Source organism: Podarcis erhardii (assembly GCF_964252035.2).
Source record: "Podarcis erhardii genome assembly, chromosome: 10".
Lineage (NCBI taxonomy): Eukaryota > Metazoa > Chordata > Lepidosauria > Squamata > Lacertidae > Podarcis > Podarcis erhardii.
Window position 1 is genome coordinate 49,647,098 of NC_138500.1, and position 24,883 is coordinate 49,671,980.

The 24,883-nt window shown below is 43.0% G+C and overlaps 1 protein-coding gene across 2 annotated transcripts; it reads left to right on the forward strand.

Annotated features, from left to right (window-relative positions):
* The first annotated feature begins 6,912 nt into the window (after positions 1 to 6,912).
* Positions 6,913 to 23,254, forward strand: AMIGO2 (adhesion molecule with Ig like domain 2). 2 transcript variants are annotated; one of them, XR_014160683.1, is made up of 3 exons: positions 6,913 to 7,490; positions 20,277 to 22,007; positions 22,118 to 23,254. XR_014160683.1 is itself a non-coding variant. In XM_081878408.1 (2 exons), the coding sequence occupies exon 2, from the start codon at positions 20,347 to 20,349 to the stop codon at positions 21,895 to 21,897; it is 1,551 nt and encodes a 516-aa protein (XP_081734534.1). In that variant the 5' UTR covers positions 6,913 to 7,490; positions 20,277 to 20,346; the 3' UTR covers positions 21,898 to 23,254. The 2 variants fall into 2 exon arrangements, 1 of the variants encoding a protein (XP_081734534.1); XM_081878408.1 differs by having other exon boundaries at positions 20,277 to 23,254.
* Positions 23,255 to 24,883: the final 1,629 nt, after the last annotated feature.

Here is a 24,883-nt window from a genome sequence, read left to right on the forward strand (position 1 = left end):
CATGCCACGTTGGCCATAAATTCACTTCTCCTACTTTGCGCTCAAGCAATTGCTAGTCTGCTGTTTGACACCGTTACCCTAAACATATTTACACTTTGAGCTGCTCCAGTGCTTTCCAAAGAACTTCCATAAATCAGCCTTTTACTTGTTGACATACAGTGAAAAATCCACTGGAAATGTTACTGTGAGTTTTGGGGGAGAGGGAAGAAAGTAAGTACAGTGGTACCTCAGGTTAAGAACTTAATTCATTCTGGAGGCCCGTTCTTAACCTGAAACTGTTCTTAACCTGAGGTACCACTTTAGCTAATGGGGCCTCCCACTGCCGCCGCCGTGCCACCACTGCGCAATTTCTGTTCTCATCCTGAAGCAAAGTTCTTAACCTGAGGTACTATTTCTGGGTTAGAGGAGTCTGTAACCTGAAGTGGCTGTAACCTGAAGCGTCTGTAACCCGAGGTACCACCGTATTGGAAGCAAGCCTTCACCTTCTGATGCAATCCTATTTTGAGCTAAAGTATAATCACTCTACTAGGCAATCAGGGTTCATAGCAATTATTTTTAAACCTCTCTTTTTATCATTTGATGGAGTCTTTTGTTCCAATGGAAATGCCTAGTTTGTAGAGCTAGGATTCTGTTGATTATCATCATTTAATTAACTGAAGTAAGCTTTTTAATACATTAAGACAAAATCTGTTTTGCATCTATTTATCCTTGCATTCATGGTCAGAGGCATTTGCCTTTACCAAGGCAAGATTTGGGGGATGAAATCTGCACGGTGACATTATACCATCAATTCCAATGCTATTTCCAAGATTAGAACCTTGCTTTTCCCTGTTTATATAACCAGAGCTCTGGTTCCCTATCAGTGCCAGGGATTTAGGAAGCTGAAAAGCTTGCTCTGAATTGAGGATTATTTCTACACACTGAGGCAAATTTATCCTTGTGGTAAGTCAGATTCCTTCAGTGACGTTACCATAGGAATAGTATTGTCTCAAAGCATTTATTTCAATGTGTTCTTCTGGCTTAGGTTATCTGCAGTATTTGAGTAACAGCTCCCCCCACCCCCTCAGCATGACTTATGAAATCCCAGAGTCTTTACTGCTAGGAATCTAAGCCATGGGTGGGGGCTAACACTTGCTCTAATGTACTTAGTAGAGGCAGCTAATGCCTTTTACACGGCATGTGAATTTGGTCAAAGCAAAATCTTTAATAGAAAAATTAACTTTGTTACGGGAGCAGAGGGATGCCACAACTTGAACCAGTGTTAAATCCTTTCTCCTAATGTTTCTATGTGATGTCAATCATCATCATCATCATCATCACAACAATAAACAAAAACTAAGATACTCATTCAATAATACGTTTTAAAGGAGCAAGGCCTACTCACCCCACGAAATAATAATAATGATTATTTGTACCATGCCAATCTGACTGGGTTGCCCCAGCCACTCTGGGGAGCTTCCAACAAATATAAAAACATAACAAAACATCTAACATTACTGGTCATTGACTGAAATAAATAAATACATTAAACATTTAAAAAATCCCTATACAAGGCTGCCTTCAGATGTCTTCTAAAGGTTGTACAGTGGTAATTCGGGTTAAGAACTTAATTCATTCTGGAGGTCCATTCTTAACCTGACACTGTTCTTAACCTGAGATACTACTTCAGCTAATGGGGCCTTGCGCTACTGCCACACGATTTCTGTTCTTATCCTGAAGCAAAGTTCTTAACCCGAGGTACTATTTCTGGGTTAGCGGAGTCTGTAACCTGAAGCGTCTGTAACCTGAAGTGTCTGTAACCTGAGGTACCACTGTACACATCTCTTTGACGTCTGGTGGGAGGGCGTTCCACAGGGTAGGTGCCACTACCAAAACAGCCCTCTGCCTGGTTCCCTGTAACTTTACTTCTCACAGTGAGAGAACCACCAGAAGGCCCTTGGAGCTGGATCTCAGTGTTTGGGCTAAACGAGGACAAACAATGAACATGACAAAAGCTAGTGACATAGCTAAAAACCATAAGCATGGATAAATAAGTATGGTTTTGCATGGTACCTAAAAACAGAGAATGGGCATCAGGCATGCTTCCCTAGAGACAGCATCCCACCAGTGAGGAACCACCACTGAAAGGCACCCTCAGAAATGGCACGCAGTGTCCAGATTGGTTCATGTGAGGAGATGCAGTCCTCGAGATCATGGGCTTCTGAGCTGCATAAGGCTTTATAAGTCAAAACCAGCACCTTGGCTTGAGCCGAAAAACTGATTGGTGGCCAGTATAATCAAGACTGGGTAGGTGTTACATGTTCAGACTGTCTTGCCCCAGTCATGAATCTGGCTGCTGACTTCTGTACCAGCTGCAGTTTCTGAACTGCCTTCAAAGGCAGCCCCATGTATAATGTGTTGCAGTAATCTGGCCTAAAGGTTACCAGAGGATAGACAACAGAAGTTAGGCTATCCCTAAATAAGTACATCTACCACATTATACCTGTGTGTGTGTTAATTGTACAGGTTGCATTCCCTTAAGCAATTAATTAAATCTGCATAAATTCACATAAGCATTAAAGAAAGAAGCATTGCTTCTTTGTTTCTAAATGAGGCGCACACATTCTTGCTTGCACTATGAAAGAGGTGTCTCCATTTTCTCTTCACACAGAACGGAGTGCCTCCTTTAAGGAACGGAATTTGCAGTTTTCAAATCGAGGCACCAAATTAATTGGCAACAGCTTTAAATTCAATCCTGTGTTTTGGTCAATTAATCAGGTTAACCAACTGATCAAAGAAGCCTTACCAATGAGAACTGTCTGTCTGTCCATATATGTGTGACAGACAAAGCACAACAATTAAATGAACAGAACTGTCCTCTATTGAAATGGATAACTGATAAGATGTAGAGGAAAAGGGTGGTCACCAAATGGTGGGCAGGAATAGGCTACGTGATGGTTTTCCAAGTGTGAGAGGTGAGCCTTCATCACCCTGAGCCTCACAGTAAACATCTGACAATTCAATCCTATGTTTAGTCCCAAATCAGTCCCATAGATTTCACTGGGATTTATTCCCAGGCAAGTACAACTGGGATTGCAGCCTTCATTGCGATATGTGTCCCCCATTGCAAGTTGTGTTTAGAGGCTTAATTCCTTGGCTTCAGCCATTTTCAGTAGAAGAAAGTAAAGAAGAATAATTTCTTCCTGCTTGAAGATGGGGCTGCTTTTCAGCAGGTGTTGCCACTAATTGCTAGAGATAATGAGCTGCTGTCTATGGCAGAATGCTTCCAATTAATTGACAAGGACCAAGTCCATGATAAGGCGACTCTTTCCAGGAACTGTCTATTTGCAGACCTACCCCCAAAAGCTAATGGATCCTTTCTTCCAACTATGATGAGTCAATTTCTGTTGCAGGGGAACCAAAAATTGCATAGAGGATCCCGCCAACAGTGAAGAAGGAATCTAGGCTGTTAGACCAATAAAACAATATACTCATAACTTCCTATGAAGGCACCAAAATCAACAAATACATCAGAGTTCCCACCCACCCATTGCTTGGGCAGAGGAAAAGATTGCTGCAAGGCTTAGCAGCTGCAGTCGTGATGATCTCTTTATAAATTACCTTAATACATTTGTAGCCATGGCCTCAGAATGCAGAACCACGTTTAGTGTCTAGAGGTGATTTTCCATTTTTTCCTATTTGGTTCTGGCTTGAGCCCCCACCCAAGAAAACCTGGATAACCAAACTGGGTATCTGTGTAGTTAACCTGCCCCCCACCTGAATACAAACATCAGAGTTTTTTATTCTTTTCCAAATTAACAAACAGTGGTAGCAATTACAAAATAGCACGACAGATGAAAAACCGCAATGATATCCCCAAGTTCAAAACTTCCCACTTCCTCCCAAGACTGATATGTTCTTATGAGAGTCTGTGTCCTTTTGCCTTACTCATGATTAATCCAATGACTCCGTCTGTTAGTTAGCGTTCCTTGCTTGCTCTGCCAACATAGAAAACATTGAGAATATTATGGGGCACCCCAGAAGATGGCAGCAAATAGGCTCCTGTAATTCTATTTGGGCTCTGCAGCTGCAGTCAGTAGAAAAATCAGACCTCCTGATCTAATAAGACAAGACCAGGTCTTGCAAAACCAGAAATTGCCCATGCTCCATGCACTCCAGGGTAAGGATCCAACTGCTGGGGTAGCTGAAAGCCTCCTTTCATAGTAGTGAGTTCATCTAGGAAATATGAGCTCATCTATTTGCAATTTCATCCAATGGGAATTCCTGCAAAGCTGAGCAAATCCATATTTCATGTAGATCAGAGTAAAATCTAACTCCAACCAGTCAGAACGCAGGTGGGGGGCCACCACTGTGGCACCCTCCTGACGGACAGCAAGGACAGGGCAGGGTGGTGGCAATGTTGGGGGAACATCAGGTTGACAGCAGCAAGCCATGATATCTCTGCACTTTCCCTGCCCCATTCTGGTCCCAGCAAGAGGCAGCCAGGGGGGCAGCACACCAGCAGGGTCCTACCTCATGCAAGGTGACTGGAGAAGGCACAAGTCCCCCAAGCGATAAGCTCTACCTCAACATAACAGTGAAGCGCATCAGGACATTTCCACATATAACCATTCCACATATAATGCTCTGCTTAAAGTCACGATCAAGGGGCTTTCATGCACCATCAGGGCCATGCGGCACGATGGCGAGCTTTATGGAATGCGGATTTTTCATGCAGCAGGAAGCGCCTGTATTTCTGTTTCTGATGAGCTCACTAGGGAAAGCGCCTGAGAAAATCAAGAAGCATTGCTGCTTCATTTAATTCCCAGGAATACAGGGAAGCCCCTATCAGTGCAGGAGGCGAAGCCTGAGTGGAAGAGCGGTGGGAATAGCAGCAACAAAATCAGCCCGGGAAGACAAACAGCCCACAAGACAGATGGTTAGTAAAATGCAGCAGCAGTGCTGAAGTTCTCTGCTTAGCTAGAAGGAAATCCTCTCTGGCTTTGCTTCTGCCCTCTAGGAAGACTCTTGCATGAACACCATCAGAAGGCTTGCCATCTGGCCTTGACTTTAAGGGCTTGTACCTTGTTCTTTCAGAACAGTCACAGCCTTTGGGAACATCACGATCGGCTCATGGTTGCAATCGTCTATTGTTTGATGAAAACCCATCACAAAAATCAAAACAAGTCCGCAGTATGCTGAGCTCCATTGGGACAAAGGCTGGGTGATAAATCTGTTGGATCTTGTTTTAGAAGACCTCTGTCCTCTTATACCTATGGAAGCAGCACCCACTGAGCTCCGTGTCCCTTGCTTGAGAACATCACAGTCTCTTACAGTAAGATCCATGCATTAAATTTGTGAAGCTTATTATTTAAAATGTTAATCATTTAAAATTTTAATCCCTCATTTCTGCAGAACTTTCCATGTAGAAAACCAAGTAAAATCACAGGTCCTACATATACAATGTGCAAATTCAATGTACATGTTGAGCCTCATGAATTCTAATAATAGGTATGTCATCTGATTAATGTCTATTATATCCATGCTGCTTAGGAGCACAACAGAACAATCCTATGCAGGCCTACTCAAAAGCAAACCCTGCGGAGTTCAATGGGGCTTAAGATAACACTCTATTGGATTGCAGCTTTCATTCCAAAACAGGTGTTAATTTGCATTAACAGGGAGAACTCTGGAGTACCTTAAAGAGTAAGAGAGTAAAAAATACCTTTTGCTTCATCAAAGGTCTTGAAATGATCATATAATGGGTATCTGCTTTTTCGCCTAGTCCTTTGAAAATTTACTCAGTCCTAAAGAGCATGGGAGAAGCAGAGAAGATGATCTGCCACCACAACTGAGACCAGGGGGACTTGCTTGCTAGGATGGAGAGCGAATCACACACACACAGCTCCAGACTGAAGTAGTTGATGGGACTGAGCCTCTTGCTGGATTCAAAACTTCTGGTGGTCAACTCTGTCAACAACCCATTCTGGGACTCTCTGCCTGCTGTTGCCTTTAGCTTTCCATCCATACGTACACAGTGGGAGCTTCCTCCATAACAGAACCCTCACCAACAGTGGTGCTCCTCTCTGCAAATGAAGGCTGGAAGAAAGGCACCAACACACCACCCAAACCCCTTCCAGCCAAGAACATGGGCGAGGATAAGATCAGGAGCAGACTTTGGTAATATTTTCACAATCATTCCTTTTTGGAGTAGCTGCCTTTTAATGGATCTTTTCAATAGGCTCCCTGAAACTTCACATTATTACAAAAGCACCTTCTCGGTTTGGTGCCTTATGATGGGGAACCCTCTGCACTGCCCTAAATCCATCACTGATAATCGTCCTCTTGGTGTTCATAGAATTGTATGAATGAATGTTTATTGCAGTCACAGACCATTCATAGGCATAATGGATCGCAAGTTATGGTGAACACACTGTTTGAATGGCAATGATCATCAACTTTGGGGGGGAGGTGGCCCCCTCAAATATTTTAGGGGGGCGAAGGGACCTCAATCCCTAGCAGGTGACTCCTATAACACCTTCTCTGCTCCCCCAAGAGAAGCAAAGCTTAGAGAAGGTCGCTGGTGACCCGTCGTCCCCTTCTCTTTCTTCTGCTGGCGAGGGCAAAGGAAGAAGAATTGTTGTGTTCTTGACGGTCTGGCTAGCTGGATGCTTCTCATGCATCAGATGTCAAGGAAACAAACAACTATCTGACTTTTAGAAGACATCTGAAAGCAGCCCTGTTCAGGGAAGTTTTTAATGTTTGATGTTTTATCGTGTTTTTAATATTCTGTTGGGAGCCGCCCAGGGTGGCTGGGCAGGCGTGGCCAGATGGGCTGGGTATAAGTAATTGATCATCATCATCATCATGCAATATTTCTCCACCCGCTGCTCAGTTTCCTCCCGGGTCTTTCCCAACCCAAACCTCCCTTGGGAGACCTCTCCACGTGCGGAAGGCTCCACACCCTCTACCACCGACGGCGCGGAGCCGCCCCATCCATCTCCAGCGGAGGCGGACCATTCTGCGCCTGGAGTTCGCCCCTGGCATTGCGCTGCTGCTAAGGATTCGGCCCTTGGCAAGCCAACCCGGGAGCGAGAATCGAAACGCTCCCGCCGCTGCGAGCTCTCCGGCAGCTTCACCAGCCAGCGCGCTCCGTCGCCAGGGCCGTCCGAACTGGTTCGAGCCCGGCTGACTCGGCCAATCGCGAGGCTCCCGACTCCGGGGAGCCAATCCGCTTCGGAGAGGTGGGCGGAGGCGAGGGAGCGGGTGCGCAGGGGATGCCTTGTGCGCGCTTAGAGCGCTCGCTTGCTTGCCTGGCGCCGGCGCCGCTCGCCCTCGCGCCCGCCTGCTCGCTCCCTTCCGCCGATCTCGAAAACTTCCAGCGCACTCCGGGCAAAGGAGCATGCACGGCGGGCGGAGGCGCAGCGCGAAAGCCCAGGCCCCTGGTCGCACGCCGGATCTGCGCAGCTCTTTGCCATGAAGCACTGGCTCCCGCACCTTCAGGATCAGAGGTAAGCTTGGCCGAAGTGCTGGTCCTTTGGTCCTTCCGTGCTGCGCTTTCGTCGCCCCGACGTAACGCTGCGCAGGGTGCTTTGACCCGGGAGGGCAGGGAGTTTTCGGAGTCTCCTTCACCCTTTAAATACACGCGCGCGCGCCCTAAGGATTATGCACGCGATCCTTCACACGATTACTCGGAAGCAATCCGCCCTTTGTTCCAGAGGGATTGACGTCGAAGAGTTGGGCATCGAGGTGTAAATCTTAAGCGGGGAGATCCGTTGCGCTAGGGGAGGCTTCCTAACGTGCGGAATTATGAATGGAATCGGATTCCGAGGGGAGTGGAATGAAATGAAATGCCTGGGGAGCGACAGAGAAGCGACGTGCCGGCAAACTCTGGAGATACATATATATTTGGTGGGGTGGCGATTATTCTGAGATTTATTCAGCGTCCCCCAGACATGACAACGTCCCAGAAAATAATGGCCATGCGTTAGAACGTCGAGGCGCCACAACAGCTTTGCTGTTGAAACTTTGATGTTCAATTGTGGCGACAAGGAAAGCCTCTGGCACCAGATTTCTAAAAATGAAGTTAGGGTGGGGGATAGAAAGAGTAGAATGCGGGGTTGAAAAGGAAAGGGCAAAATGCTGAGGAGAGGAAGCGGAGGTGCATTCCAGTTCAAGGGGAGTTGATACGGCGGCAAACGGCAGATCCCCACTTGCCCCAAGAAGAATGATGGGGGGAGCCGAGCTACATTTCCGTGGGCCTTTAAGAGCAGCACATTTTCAGGCGCCAAGACAGAAAGCAGAAAAGGGAAACGAATTGCAGGTGGAGGCAAATCTCAGTAGGGAGCTGCAAACCTGGCTCGGTAGCGGTAATTGGGAAGAGATGCATTCCCTACAGCAATATGTTGGGAGAAGGTGGGATGTCGAAATTGCATGGAGGTTGGTTAATAATCAGACTCGGTAAAGGAGGTGGTGAGTCAGAGGCTGGCTGGGACAGGTGGGATTAAGTTTAGGTAACAGTGAGCAGTATGAAGGTTGTAACGGAATGATACTGTAGGCCCCAGGCAAAATGGAAGAAGGGAAAATGTGCAAGAAAGTAATGATTACAAGTGCCAAAAATGAACCTTTGTTATATATAAAGTCCCTTTTTATTTATGTAAACAGGAGTCCATTATAAGCAGAAAAACTGGGGGATATATATGTTGGTATAAAACTGGTGGGGTTGTAATTATGAGTGTTTACATCTGTCCCTCTCCCTTATCATTCACATAGAAGTAATTAGGAGAGATGCCAATAACATAGATGCAAACTTCTGCAAAGTCTCTTGTGTACAATCAAAGGGTATCTGAATTTTGTTTCCTTTGATTTGAGCATACCCACAGAAAGCAAGGGAGTGGCTAATGTAAGTCCAGTGAATTCAGTAGGTCTTCTGAGGTCCGCTGAGTATGCCTTGGATACAACCTTTCATTTCTTTTTATTTGTGAGATGATACAAAGTAATTGCTTCCAAGTAAAATACGGCTGCAAGCTTTTTTGGAATTTGCTTGGTAGATTTATCAGCTAACTCCACAGTCCCAAGTAGACACCTTTCCTTAGAAGTAGGTCCCAATGATTGCCCATGGACCATCCTTTCAAGTAAGCATGATCAAACTGCAGCTTATAGTTTAAAAATTAAAATTATAGTTTAAAGATTAAAATTCGTCCCTCAGCTGATTGGCAAGGGCTGATATGGGAGAGCAAATGACTGGACAGGTTGTACAGAGGGATCCTCTCCTTCCTTGTGCCAAGGTTAAGGGAGAATAATCAGATAACTTTCTTCCCATTTTTATACAAAGCTATCAGACATTTTGGAATGAAACCATTATGGCTTTTCTTCTAGCAATAAGAACAACAAGCAATTGAGTCAGTTGAAATCAATGTCACTATCTTTGCTTAGACCTAGATCAACTGGAATCCTGAAGGGAACATTTTGTACCCTGGTTCAAGTATAATGGGAAATAGCATATGAAAGACAATATTCCCTTCAAACAAGGGGTGGTAGCTTTTCTTTTATCCAGTTGTTTGAGTAACTTATATGCAGGGGAGCAAGTAGAAGGAACTTTCCTCATAAAGGCTCTGTATTTAAATGTAGTTGATTAATTGATTAAGATCCATGTGATTAATCAACTTGTAATTGCTTGACAAACACTGCATTAAATAGATATTAAGATTGCTGTGCGGGAATCAAAACATAGTTTAGATTCTTGTGGTTTAGCATAATTTTTCTATGTGACTGGATATCAGCCACTTGGGTTTACGGTATCTTTTCATCAGGCAGGGATGATCAAATCAGTCACTATATCAAATGCAGTGGATTGCCACAATTTGAAAACTAGGGAGGTTATTCCCCCACCCCAACGTAACATGCTGAACCATGCTTGTTATCCTATATTATTATCGTAACTGAATATACAAAGCTCCATTAGAACCTTAATATGCGTCCTGATCAGCATGGAGACATATGCATATAAAATATCTTCAGGAACAGCAAACCATTCTTTTTGCTAAATACTTCAAATCAAGCAAAATACTAAGTTCAAAATAATGCACAACAATCAAATACATTCTCACAGAGTCAATGTTTGTGTGTAATTTCAAATAATGTATTCCTTAGCAAAGCATGATTAAGAGATTCTGTAGGCATAGGATGGGAGAACAGAGAATAAGAAACCTCGTAATCCAACCAGTTAAGCAGTTTAAGGGAGAGAGATTTCAGCAAGTGCTTAATACTCCTGTGGAAATCAATGAATTAATATCAAACTTTGGCTGGGTAATTCTCAAGCTTGATAATGTATCCCAAAGATTTGCTTATCATTGTTGCTGGCATCTGGTTAAATTCTAAATTGGTTACATTGTTTTTTGGAAGATGTCCCAAAGAGGAAATAGCATTTCTGGTGAGGCCTGTATAGGGTGCATAATTATTCTTCTCTTTCCTTTTTTAAAAAACAACGTTAGACATAATTAAAAGAGCAGGATGGTTTCCTTTTGTTAAAAGCATTGGATCCATAGTTTCTTTAACTTTTCTCCTACTTCCCATGGATTTGTCAAATCATGTCTATTGGTAGGGAAGTCTCCAACCCATCAATACCTTCTAGTAGTTTAATTCATTTGCCTTTCTGATTTTTATCACAAAATACTTGTGCTGTCTAAAATGCCCTTTTTATTCATATCTGCCTTTATTTTTGTGTTTATTTAATAAACATATTTGTCACTTTTCAGCAAAAACAGCTCTCTCAAAGTGACTTACAAAGAAGAAAATATGTAATTATTACTCATATCCATTAACATTACTACAAAGTTGGACTCGGTTCAAAACCAAGAGCCTCAGTTGGAATGCCTGGCTGTTAAAGAATCAGATGGAAATCTTTCTATTTTATTTTTCTACAAGGACTTGCAAAGGCACAGAGAATATTTTCATAAGAAATGCATCACTGTTTTTGCATTAGTATTAACTTAAAATTATATGAAACTTTTCTGGCTGACTTCCTAAGGCAGCTATGAGTAGTCAACATGGTGCCTTCTAGATGTTTGACTCAAGATTAGCCTTTCTCAACCTGTAGGTCCCCAGATGTTGTTGGACTACAACTCCCATCATCCCTGAGCTCTGGCCTTGCTAGCTAGGGGTGATGGGAGTTGTAGTTCCACAACATCTGGGGACCCACAGGTTGAGAAAGGCTGCTCTAGATGGTCCCGTCAGCTCTAGCCAGCATAGCCAATGGACAGGGAGCATGGGAGTTGTAGTGCATCTGAAGGGTGTGGCACCAGCTATCCTTACCTTAAGCTGTTGGAAGCCTCTCTTTTGAACTTCATTTATCTTGGTGGTGGAGAAGCTGTAGTGCTGATCAGTCATCCCTGATCAGTGGCCATGGTGGCTGATGAGAGTTCAATGACATCTGGAGGGCCATAGCTTCCCCATCCACGATCTAACAAAGTTCAGCTGCAGAAATAGCTTAGCAACAATTTCAAGTGAAAGTTAAATAGAATAGCTTTAGCATAGCTGTCCTGTCCTACATTTCTGATGTATTCTTTCTTTTTTTCTGGGGGGGGGGGGGAGAAGCCCTGGGTATTTGAAGCAGAACATAAGTGACAGAAAGAATTCCAGTACAATTCCTGCTATTGAACGGCTGCTTTTCTAAACGACTATGTTGTCTTCAGCCACAAGTGGCTCTCCATATGTAGACACCAGGGGGACTACCAGTGATGGCAGACTTGGGCAGCTGGCTCGAAGTATGCAGGGTGTTTCTTGAGGACACAACCAACCAAACAACAGCCAGCAACTGTTACAGCAATTTCTCATGAATCGTTGCCATCCACATTTCTCTGGTCTCAAGATGTGTGGCCTCAGAGATGTTTTGTACATCCCATGTTGAGTAGATCCCAAATGAGGCCTGCAAGTCAACTGTACCTCTGTGTGGGTTGCCTCCCCCACCCCCTAGTTATACCCAGGGCTTTTTTCCAGCCAAAACTCACCAGAACTCATTTTTAGCACATCTCAGGTGGGCACCATTGCCATTAGAAGACTTTGGAGCTTTGTGCTGGACTTTGGAGCTTTGCACAATGAAGAAAGCGAGTCGATTCCACAGTACCCATGTCTCCAACCCCCTCACTCTTGGGGCTCTTACTAGAGCTTACCGGGGAGCAGGGGAGTCGCTAAGGGTACCCGCCAGAACACCAGGTCCTCAGAATGCTCAGTTTGAGGTTTTTAGTGGGGTTCCGCGACGCTCTCGTGGTCACCCCAATCTTCAAAGCACGAGGGTTCTTTCAACCGAAAGAGCTCCTGTCCGCCATTGTCGGGCGACCAACCGGAAGTCCATGGTTGTTATTTTCCAAGGTACATGACATAGAGCAATGTAACTGGTACAGCAGTACCACACAGAAGTGGTGATGGAGGGACACTACTCTGGCCACTTTTATACCATACGACCTTTTCAATACATGAATCTAGACTCAGGGGTTCTAGACTCGGGCATTGAAGGAATAGGGTGGCCATAAAACCATTTGGGAACATGTCTACTTGTCCTCTCCCTCTTTAAGATGAATAATTACAATGATGTAGGCTGGTGTTCCTCAGCCTGGCACCCTCCAGATATTTTGGACTATCTATGTGCCTGTTTGTTATGATCAGTAGGTAAGGTTCTCTTTGTGTTCCCTGCTCTGAATGATGTGAGCAGTGTAGCGACCCATGAAAGAGTCATTTTGGTGGGGTTCCATTCTGGTGGTCTCCCCACTGAAGTGCATCTTGCCTCCACAACATATTTGCTGCGACAGGTGAGGATGTCTCTCTCCTGCCAGCCTTCTAGAGGTGAGGTCTTCTAAAGATCTTCACCCTCCATTTTAAGTATGATGCTGCTATTATAATAGTTATGAATGAGTTGTATCCAACTTATTTTGACTCAGAGAAGATCCATTTGAATTAATGGACCCAATTGAGTAATGTCAATTGATTTCAATGAGTCTACTCTGAGTATGTCTAACACTAGAGACAACCCTAAGCATTTTATTTGAAGTTGGCTTTAATAATTGTATGCTATATTATATTTTGTTGTTTGTGACTGTTGTGGGGAATGGGTGATATAAAAAAAGACCTTAATAAATAAACTCCGCATTGACCAAGCTGACTGGAGCAGATGGGTGCTGGAATCCCACAATATCTGCAGAGCACCAGACTGGAGAAGGCTGGGGTGCAGTACATGGGCTGACTTTTAACATTATGGGATTTCAATGCCGTCACAATTTGGAGGTTTGTCAGCATTGTGGATTTAGTTGCAGCTGCTGTGACTCAAGAAAGTAGGATTGCAGAATAAATCCCCCAAAAGAAATCTTCTAATCAACCCAGCAATATTGAGATTATTGTCTGAAGGAGGAAAAGTAGGCCTGGGGAAATGGAACCCATGTAAGAACTCTGGGCTTTCTCCAGAATATGAGTTTTTCTCTGAAAATGTCATTACAGTACTAACAGGCTTTAAGTAGTGCCAAAAACTGGAAAGCCCCTTCCTAAAGTATTGTTTCCATCTGTGAAGAGGATTTTGGAATAGGAATGGCCACACAGCTTGAAAAGGATGAATGGAGGATAATCTCTATTTTTCTGTGTGTCCAATAGAGACAGAAACCTTATACAGAGCGCAGAAGCTGCAGCATTCAGCTCTTTGTGTTTTGAAACACAAAACCTGCATTTCACAGTCTCTATATGTAGATAAACCATACAGGGGGTTTTCTCCTGAGATTCTCTCCTCAACAGTCATTAGCAGAGTTGTTTATGATTGGCTGTGAAGGATCAGTCTGTGTTTTTGGTTTTGTTCTTATAACTCAGAGGATAATGCAACATAGGAACTAGAGTAAAACTGTAGCAGTACTCTTGGTTCAAGAGTAGAGGTGTTTTTTGTGCTTTTTAAAAGAATGCCTTATATAATAAACCAGTGAAGTAGTCTGTGCCCTAGATAGGTGTTTTTCACATTTGAAATCCAGAATTTGTTTTTCAGAGCTTGATTTGTAAGAATCAACCCAAAGCTTGATTCCTAAGAATCCAGGAGCTGCTTGAAAGTTTAGCAAGACAAACTGGTCCCAGGTTGACCCAGCAGCAAATCAGCAACCAGTGCAAATCTCCGAGCACAGGTGTTGTACGTTGACAAGACCTCATTCCTGTCAGCAATTGTTCTGCAGCATTCTTCACTAACTGTAGCTTCTGGATCAAGCATGAGGGAAGACCCACATGGAGCGCATTGCAGCAATGCAGTCTTAGAAGTAACCAAGTTAAACCATGAACTATTGTGGCAAGGCTTTTCCAATCCATGAATGCCTGCAGCTGTCAAACCGGATGCAATTGCTGACATGCAATTCCTGAATGCAGAAGAATCATCAAACTTCAAACCTTCTCCTTTGGGGGAATCTAGGGTAGGCAACAGACCAGTTTCTCACTCACGGGAACGACACACCCACAGTTTCATTCTCCATTATTTTTCTGCTCCATTCCTTTCAAATATCTTGGGGTGTTTATCTTGTTGGTCTTCAAGGTGGTGGCACAAAATGTTATTGCTTTACTCAATACAGCTATGACTCAGGCAGTCTTTGGAAATATCACGGTAAATGAGAGCAGACAAGCTGTGTGTTTCACCTATTGCAAACATGAGTGCTTGGTGTCCTGAAAACTAGTCACTGTTGGCATGTAAACTATGCTAAATCATTTCCCTATGTTAGCATCACATCTCTCTGCCTCTTGCCCCCCTCAATACCTGACTATGAATGCTATCTGTAATTATTTGAACCAGTAAATTAAGCAATGTATCAGTGCTTTGTAGATTATGGATATTTGTGGAAGATAGCTTTGGTTTCTCTTCTTTTATGCAAACTTGCCCAATTGTTATAACAGAAGATATTAGAACAGTAGAAACAGTGAGTTTTAGCTTCCTGTGTATATTATTATTATTAATAATAATAATAATAATAATAATAATAATAATAATTAATGGGGATGAATGGCAGGCATCTGGGATACTTTGGGCTCAGTTATAGATGTTTAAAATATGTGCAGGCCATTTTTATTTGTTTGATGACATAAAGTGTATTAAATTTGGTGCACTCAACCTTAGTGGTTTAGGATCAGAAGTGATCCTGGCATTTCATACCTCTTGGATTCTCTGTTTATAAAATGTTTGTTGGCTTGCTGGAGCTAGCCGTGTGGTTGAAAGGGATGACAAGATAGCATTATGAGTTGCTGACCTTTCGTGCTTTTTCGTGTAATCACCAGTAATGATCTCTGCATCTGAATATTAAGCTAGGGTTTTCTGGTGCCTGAACATCCCTGTTGGATGAAACCAGCAGCATGCCCTTGCAGAGTTAACATACTGCAGTCAAGGAATTTGTAAAAGAGATCTGCCTGGCCTTTCATGACATTTTAGTTGAACAGACTTGAATCTGCTCCTCTATCTGGCTTTGACATAAATTCATAGTAGTATCCTTAATCACTTCCCTACAAAGCCCTGTTCCAGGATTCAGTCGTTCACTAATGCAGCGTTCGAGAAATAGCATGCTGATTCTTCTGACAAGGATTAGTGCATTCTAAACATCCTGGTGAGTTTTTTTGCCCCCTTCCCAATAATACTGTCATTGTGACTGCAGAGGTGAATTTCTGGAAAATAATTCAGTCCAAAAGTATATTTTAGTCAACCTATTGCAATAATTACATTTCGTATCTTCCTCCGTGACATTTCATCTTTTCCTCATTCCCAAATTATGCTTTAAATTTTCACTGTGCTTTTTATGTGTATTTTTGCTTTCACCTAAGGAAAACTGCTGGAAACCATAGGTTTCCATATATGGGACTAGGCGGTGGCTGTTTAGCCTAGTACTGACTACACGGACAGGTGTGATTTCTTGTAAGATCTCACTCAGAGGAGCATTGTTTTCCCAGCCATGGTATATGAGATAATTTTCATACACATTTTGGTAGTACTATTTTTTTCGTCAAGAACTATAATGCAAGATTAGAAGAAGTGAGATCTGAAGGATCAACATATTACTTTATGAAGTGTCAGTCAGCTTAGTTTCACTTTAAAATGCTTATCAAATGAATTCCTCAAATATCCCAAGCAATATCTTATATTTCCAATGGGTAAACACCATATGCAATTACCCCCCAAAACACCATCCTACCTACAGCTCAAAAATTCTTTGTTTCTCTCTGTTGAACAGTTTTAACCCTAAATGTCAGGAATGCAAAAGGGTTGCACCTTGAACTTGACCCTAAATTTTAACAAATATAATATGTTTACAATTGCAAAGAAATCAAACTAGTTTTCTAGAAATGCTAAGTTGCTGTTTGTAATGCAAAAGCAATGCATGAATTAAATTATGTCACATCCACACCATGTGTTTAAAGCACCTAGCTTCCCCCAAAGACTCTCAGGAACTGTAATTCTCCCCCACAGAGCTACAATTCCAAACACCCTTAAACTACAGCTCCCAGGATTTTTTTTGTGGGGGGGGGGGAACCATGTGCTTTAAATGTATGTTATCAATGTGAGCTCATTCTTATTTTTCCCTGGGACATGGTCAAGTAGACTGAAACAAAAAAGCACTAACAAGGATAATGAAAACAAAGTACCATATTTTTTTGCTCTATAAGACTCACTTTTTCCCTCCTAAAAAGTAAGGGAAAATGTGTGTGCGTCTTATGGAGCGAATGCAGGCTGCGCAGCTATCCCAGAAACCAGAACAGCAAGAGGGATTGCTGCTTTCACTGCGCAACGATCCCTCTTGCTGTTCTGGCTTCTGAGATTCAGATTATTTTTTTTCTTGTTTTCCTCCTCCAAAAACTAGGTGCGTCTTGTGGTCTGGTGCGTCTTATAGAGCGAAAAATACGGTAACTTAAATCTAGGTCATGAAGTTTAAATAGCCATATAATTGATCAACCAATGATAACATATCATCTGTTAATAAATAAACATTAAACAGTCCTTTGATAATTCCCAAGGTCCATCAACAAAAATACCAGAAAATACTTCAGATTGACAGCAAAAACAAGGCATTTCCAAAACTAAATCCTGACATCAGCAACAAGTGATAGCCCACCCTGCTGCTCTCTACAGCAGAAGCAGCCTTTGTAGCTGGAGTCAGTCAAGGTCTCACCTTTTCAGGCCAGATCACAATAGGCCAGGTGAACAGGTCTTGTGGGACTTGCAATCCGATGACACTTTGAGGGGCAGCCTTTGTAGGCCAGCCAAGCAGGGAGCAGGACTCACAGTAAAGCACCTTCAAAAGCAGCTTTTGACATCCGGAACAGCATAAGCAGTCTTTTGTAGCTGGAGTCAGGCCAGCTGGAAATAAGACAGATGAGCAGGTATTCCAGAGCTCTCAATGAATTATTTCTGGCACTTTCAGCAGTAGCTTTTGCCGCTGGAGTCAGTCTAGCCCCCATCCTCTCAGACCAGGTAGAAATGGGCCAATAAGCAAGGAGCAGGCCCTGTGGGCTCACAGGAAGATTCATTTTAAAATGTACTGTCCACTTTTCCTCTGGGCTGCCTCATTTCGGGTTCCAGATGAGGGCTCACATAATTGAATGTTGCTCCCAGTAAACAGAAAAGCTTGTATGACAGGGAGCATGCTAGATTACAGTCCTGTTCACCAGCATCTAATTTTCTAGGCAGGGGTTTTTTATCTTGTTTTTCTTGCCTGGAGAAGCATTTGGTCATCTGGTACAGCCTACATGTAGGTATCTCAGTTTTCTTTGTTTACAAAGTGGGAGCTGTGTCAAGATGTTGCGATATGTAGTGTTCTTTTCAGGAATTCAACCACTCTTTTCCTCCACCACCACCACCACCTCTTTTCTGATTTTTTAAAATAAATATTATTGTCCCCCTACAGTTAATCAGAATTTCATGACTCCTGGGCACACTCAGTACTCATTAGATTGTTGTGAGGGTCCTCCCTCTAGGATTTCTCTTCTAAAGTTTTTTTTTGTACTGCTACAAAACTTGGCATTCACACAGCCCTGCTGATCTCTCTGTCACCCGTGTGTAATGTTTTGAATGTGTATGCAATGGTGCTCACCATCTGAACATCAGAAATAGAGCACAGTGTTTAGAGAGCTAATATCCAACTTTTTAAGTGTATAGAATCCTTAAAGTAGCTGACAAATAAAAACAGAAATAGGTAAATAGTCATAAACAGTATTTATCTTAAGGGTCAATAGGCAAAAGCTTGTGAAGCAGTAACTTCATTATTCTAGCCAATAATTGAGGCTGTTCTGCTTTTAATGGGTTTCTAACGTTTGGTTAGAATCCCCTTCCTTTTTCATCAGTGATACAGTGGTACCTTGATCTACGAACTTAATCCGTTCTGGAAGTCCGTTCTTAAACCAAAGTGTTCTTAAACTAAGGCATGCTTTCCCATAGCAGCGGGGGACTCAATTTACAAATGGAACACACTCAACAGGAAACGGAACATGTTCTGCTTCCAAGGCAAAGTTCACAAACCAAAACACCGACTTCCAGGTTTGCAGTGTTCTTAATCCAAGTTGTTCATAAACTAAGCTGTTCTTAAACCAAAGTACCACTGTACTAAGAATGGTGTTTGAATTTCCTCTTTTATATTCTGAATTGGTGGGGAACCCATAACGGATGAATATTTACATTAGATTTTGTAATCTTCCGTTTTCCATTTCGTGTTAATGACATTCAGAAGCAATTCAGAAGTGTGTGTGTTTTTTTTGTGTGTGTGTGTTTTGTTTCTTCAAAGGGTCTGGCAACATCATATATGAGAAAACTGTTGGTTAGCAAACTTACTGGGTGCTGTTGGACTTGATTTTTGCCTCTTGGCTGACCCTATTTTTTAGTGCTAATGTGACATTAAAATTAGATTGGAGATATATTGCCATCCTGAAGCAATTTGATGGGACATTAGAGTAATTTCTGAATAAGTAATCAGTACCATGCTATAATCTGGTTACACGGTAGGTCTGTTCTTTTCAAAAGTGGAGAGTATTTTCTCCTTGGTTTAAAATTTAGAAGCAAAGAATCATTCTTGCCAAGTACATGATATAGCTAATATAAAAAAGTCACAAACCCATGTTGCCCCCTGGATTCACTGCTACTGGCAGCATACTTTTGAGAAGGGTCTTAGAGAACAGGAGTTTTCAAGATCAGTGACAGTGGTCATCCCACAGTTTTGAAGCAACTGATCAAATATTTTTAAATGTCAACAAATCTTCATAACCCTGAGCATTAAATGTAGCACTCATGGGACACTATTGTCTTTTGATAATGTGATTCTAGAAACTGGAGGGAAGGGTTATGAAGGGGTGAACATCTGCTTAAATTCTCCTCGTCTCTGATGGAAAGAGGGACATTTGCAAGAATTCTTTCCCCAACCTGCCCCCATTATACCTTTCACACAAATACCCCACCAGCATTTTCTGCATTGGGACATGCAGAAAACTGGGAGGAGGCAACCATGGGCCACTGCAAGAGGCACAGACTGCAAATTAAGAGACACAAGTCTCTGGAATTGTGGCGTAAGGAAAAATCCTGCAAGCAAGCAGCATATGATGCCTCCGAGTCTGTCTTAGAGGCTTCTGTTGCCATACAAGATCAAATGAAGCAAATGGGCTGCTTGGCTGGGTGATTCACACTGGAGCCTGGGAGCAAATCATAAGTGTATGGGAACTTATAACCTGCAGTCCTAGGTGAGTCACCACACAGACCAGTAGAAAACAGACCTGACACCTTCAGTTTCTAGATCTGGCAACTCATGATAAGAGGATAGCCTATTTCCTCCATCCAATTAAATGGGTGGGCAGGGTGAGCTTGCCCCTAATTTTCTGCTGTAAGTCTTCATGTTCTTTGTGACTCTCAGTACCTCATTTGGGCTGCACATTGACCCAGTCAAATGTTTGGCACCAGGCTTTTAGCTTTGAGACAATGTGCGCTCAGCTCTGCATTCGAGAAAACCCATAGAGTTTGAAAGAGAAATACAAAATGACATGGTGTGTAATGCTAGGCCTTGCAAAGAGATGGGCAGTCAAACTGGAGAGTAATGTAAATTGGCAGATATCAAGTTTAGAAACTATTTTGATTTATAAAAATTAGCGCCATACCCTAAAATTGGTTCAGGAAAGCTATGGGATAGCTCACTCATGTAAGGAAACGATAGCTACACAGACCTCCCACCCTGAACAACACTGAAATGTTTTCTGGTGACAACCATGCCACTGTGAGACGTTGGGTGATTGGAAGAGACTAATATTCTTTCTCTTTCTCTTAACAGCGACTGGCGCAAAGCTAACTACATGTATAAAGTGTGGCAAGGAGCACTGGGAGACGGCTAAAACACAGTCATGTCTTCGGTTTGGCGCACCATTTCAGCTCTTCACGTGAACTACAAGAAACTGATATGCCTCTTGGTCGTTGCCGTAAGCATATGCCACAGTGCCTCTGCGATGTGTCCTGCCGCTTGCATTTGTGCCAGCGACATTGTGAGCTGCACCGGCAAGAACCTCTCGAGAGTGCCCGCAACGCTCTTCAAGCACACGAAAAGATTGGATCTCAGTCACAACCGCATTGGGATTTTGGATCACGACTGGATGCCAGTGTTGCTTGATAAACTGGCCACCCTCATCGTCAGCCACAACGGCATCACGAGTATCTCCACAGGAAGCTTTTCTGCGACTCCAAATATCAAGTACCTCGACTTGTCGTCCAACAGCTTGAGGTCGCTTGGCAGTCCTGTCTTCCAGGAACTGAGAGTTCTGGAGATTTTGTTGCTGTATAACAATCACATTGCCCATGTCGATTCTGCTGCTTTTGGAGGGATACACAAATTGCAGAAGCTCTATTTGAGTTACAATTCTCTCTCTCAGTTCCCGATTGACTTGTACATTGGGAAACGTAAACTCTCCGAACTTGTGCTATTAGACATTTCTTACAACCAAATCCAGTCGATACCCATTCACTACATGAGCTTAGTGCCGGCCAGACATCTTAGTGGGATCTATCTTCATGGGAACCCCTTTTACTGTGACTGCACACTTTACTCCATGCTAAACTTCTGGTATCTTAGACACTTCAGCTCGGTGGAGGATTTCAAGGCTGAGTACACATGTGTGTTGCGGTCAGGCTCCAATATGAATAAACTGCCCTTATTGCACGACAACTACTTGAATTGCTCGGAAAGCACCATCAATGGCTCTTTCCATGCGTTTGGCTTTATTCAGGAAGCTCAACTTGGGGAGAGGCTGATCATACCTTGCGACACTAAAATCAGCGATGCAGGCACCCACTTTGTTTGGATCAGCCCAGACAATCAGTTTTTGGAGCCCAGCAAAGATATTGAACACTTCAGAGTATTTATCAATGGGAGTCTGGAAATCGACGAGGTCCAGTATGAGGATGCTGGACTTTATTCCTGCATTGCAATAAACAGGAAAAGACTGTTGAATGAGACCATTGAGGTGAGGATCAATGTGAGCAATTTCACCGTGGACCGGTCTCACTCTCACGAAACCTTCAACACGGCTTTCACCACCCTCGCCGCTTGTGTAGCCAGCATTATCTTGGTCCTCCTTTACCTCTACCTGACGCCGTGCCCTTGTCGGTGCAGGTCCAAGAGAAGAAAAAGGCAGCCAAGCCAAAGTAACCCACATGCCTCCATATTGACCTCGAATCCTCCCCTGGACCTTCCAGCTGATGAGAAAAAAGCCAGCAGTGGCAAGAGGGTGGTGTTCCTTGAGCCCGTCAAGGAGCCAAAGCCAGGACAGAATGGGAAAGTAAGGATGTTTCCTGGTGAGAACATCATTGCGGAAAGTATCCTAAAAACTCCCCGAACAAAATCGGAATCCGATTCCATGAACTCGGTGTTTTCAGACACGCCTTTCATGCCGTCCTCTTAGCTTCCTGCCTGCATTCGCATTGTATGGCTAACTCTTTCAACAGCTAGCTGTCCTGCCTCTAGCCAATCTTAAAAGAATAGGGGAAACTCTTTCAAACCAAAAGAAATTGTGTGGTCGTTCTGATAGGTGGTGGCTACATGCCCTTCATTCTGTAAACCTGGACTAGTGCTGGGGAGGAACACTTTGCTAGATGGCTTTTGCAGCTCTCTGCTTTGAAGAGGCCATCATGGCAGATGCCACTGCTGTTTCAATTTCTGTGCTTATAGGCATGTGAGTGCCGTTCAATGAGTGGCGTTTGTGCACTGCTCCCATTCACTTCAGTGAAGCTTGTCTTGGAGAGCTTCCCAGCAGATTAGATCCTTGGCTGCGTACCTGTATAGAATTTGTGTAACTGTAATTATCAGGGATCAGAACCACAATCAATATGGCTCCTAGAGCTTAGATTGATAGGGAAAGATAGAAATAGCCATTTACTAAACTTCTGGTTTCTGCCTTTAGGCACTAAGCACATAACAGAAACAAAGGAAGTGATACAACAGAAATATTTAAAAATGGGGTTTTGTGCAAATTATGACCTAAGCTTTGTGATTTTTGGGGGGGAGGGGAGCTGTCATCTCCTTCTGAATACTAGAGATTCAATAGCCAGTAACCGAATGTATGATTATGTAGTATAAATAAACTTTCACTATATGAAAACTTTGACAGAAAACACTTGTCCAAAGTTACAATCTATAAACCACTTGAGCCTTTAATGCTTTTCTCTCAAAAGGGACAGCGCTTTGGTCCTATTAAGAAATTGGAGCCAGAGCGATGTTCAACAGGTAAAGTTTCCCCACGAGTGCACAGAAATGGGAGAAGCTACACCTTTGGAATATCTGGGTTCCTCACCATTCTTGAAGAGACAGGAGCTCTGTTGCTTCTGGAATGTGGCCACTTCAGCCTATCTACTTATTCTGAAACTTGCATATGTAGTGTGTGGCTTGAGGACAGAATATCTTAAGAGAGGAATGCAGAGGATTCGTTTGGAAGTAAAGGAACCAGGGTTTGTGCAATTAGATGTTTTGTAAATGAGCTACTGCACTTTGAACACTTTTGCTGACTTAATGAGAGCCATAATGGAAACCACCAATCCCAAATTGAATCCAGCAGGAGCAGCCAGGCCTTCTCATTATCAGCGATGAAATGGCTGGTGTGGCCGGACATTGCCTTCTACAGCTGACGGGGGAACCTGGTTGCATCCAATTTCCCAGATTGCAGCCTTACTTAGAAGAGTCGGAGTAATTCGGCAGGTTTTTCAGAACATATTAATGTACCAATTTACAGGCATATAAATGACAATGTAATGAAATTTGCATTTCGTGGTATTAAGTACTTATTTCTAGGCTTAGCAGTTTCGAGAATTTTCCATTCCTAGCAGAAGAACTAGAATTTTGTAGGATTAGGCCTTTATAGTGATTTCCATCTGCTTTAGTATGGTTTTTGTTATAAAATAGACTACCAAAAAAAAAAAAGCCGTGTTGTTTCTAGAAAACAAAAGACCCCAATATTTTCGTGTTGTTTGTACTATTTGCACTCTGATCATGTAGGTATACTTTGCTGCAACAGCACATGGAATAGCTTGTTCAGCCAAGGCTTCAGTAGCATTGTGTCCTTGGGAACTGGGAGAAGCCAGCCTTCATGTTTTGCTTGCCAGTTGCAATCATCTTATGAAGGTTGCTGTCAAATATTTCTCATGTATGGTTCTGTGTGGCGCTTGAAATGCCTTTGGGATGACCCTTGGATGAGTTTTTCCCAGTCCTCCCCCACTTCTCCATCCTCAACTGAGCCAAGGAGGAGCTTTATATCACACCCCCTAAGTTGTGTTTGATGTCTGATGTCTGGCTGGCAAAGTTTCACTAACCCTGTGATGCTCTGTGCATAAAGTACTGTCCTGGCACCCTTGATCTGATCCATTCCAATAGCTATGTTTCACTGATGGCTACATTTGTTCAGTTTGAGCCTTGGAAGAACTCACCTACCAGTTCATAAGATCAAGCATAGGGCTGGGTGATTGGGTGATATCCGGTTTTCAACTTTGTGATATATCACCAGCTACACATCGCGATATGCCAATATATCACAGTGTCTGAAATAAGGATGGAGCTATGTGGAAGCATTGGCTGGCTTCACAGTTTTCCCCTACATCGTGATTTTTGCATAGTGCTCATACACACATCATGATTCACAATATATTGCCAGGTCTAAAATTATGAAACCACTATCACAATATGGACTTCAAACCAGTTTTGGATGGTATATTGATATATCGCCCAGCCCTAAGCAAGGGTATCCAGTCTATACCCAAGCAATATAGCTATCAACTCTCTGTACTCAACTTACACAATTCCTGATTTCCTTGCTTCAGTTCTCCCTCTCTTGTACATGGGGCTGAGAGTGGTTCACCTCCCACAGGGTTCATTCTGGTGAATATAACTAAGGACTGCTTGTGCAACATGGGAGCTTATAAATCTAAAGTAAATACATATAATTCTAAACATCCCCTTTCCTCAATATTCCCCATGACCTTCACCTAATTCTTTGATTCAGCATCAAAGTATCTTGAAATAACCTTTTTGACTAGCTGCAGTCTCTTATTTGGTGAATAATCAAGGGATTATACTGGTGCCGAAGGAAACTTTTACTGTCTTGGCCATAGAGATCTAAATAATATTTGTGGATCAGGCTAGATCTAAAAAGTTCAATGCAGTGGACACCAAAATAGGGTAATCAGTGTGGTGTAGTGGTTAAGAGTGGTAGTCTCATAATCTGGGAAACTGGGTTCGCATCTCTGCTCCTCCACATGCAGCTGCTGGGTGACCTTGGGCTAATCACACTTCTTTGAAGTCTCTCAGCCTCACTCACCTCGCAGAGTGTTTGTTGTGGGGGAGGAAGGGAAAGGAGATTGTTAGCTGCTTTGAGACTCCTGAAGGGGAGTGAAAGGCGGGAT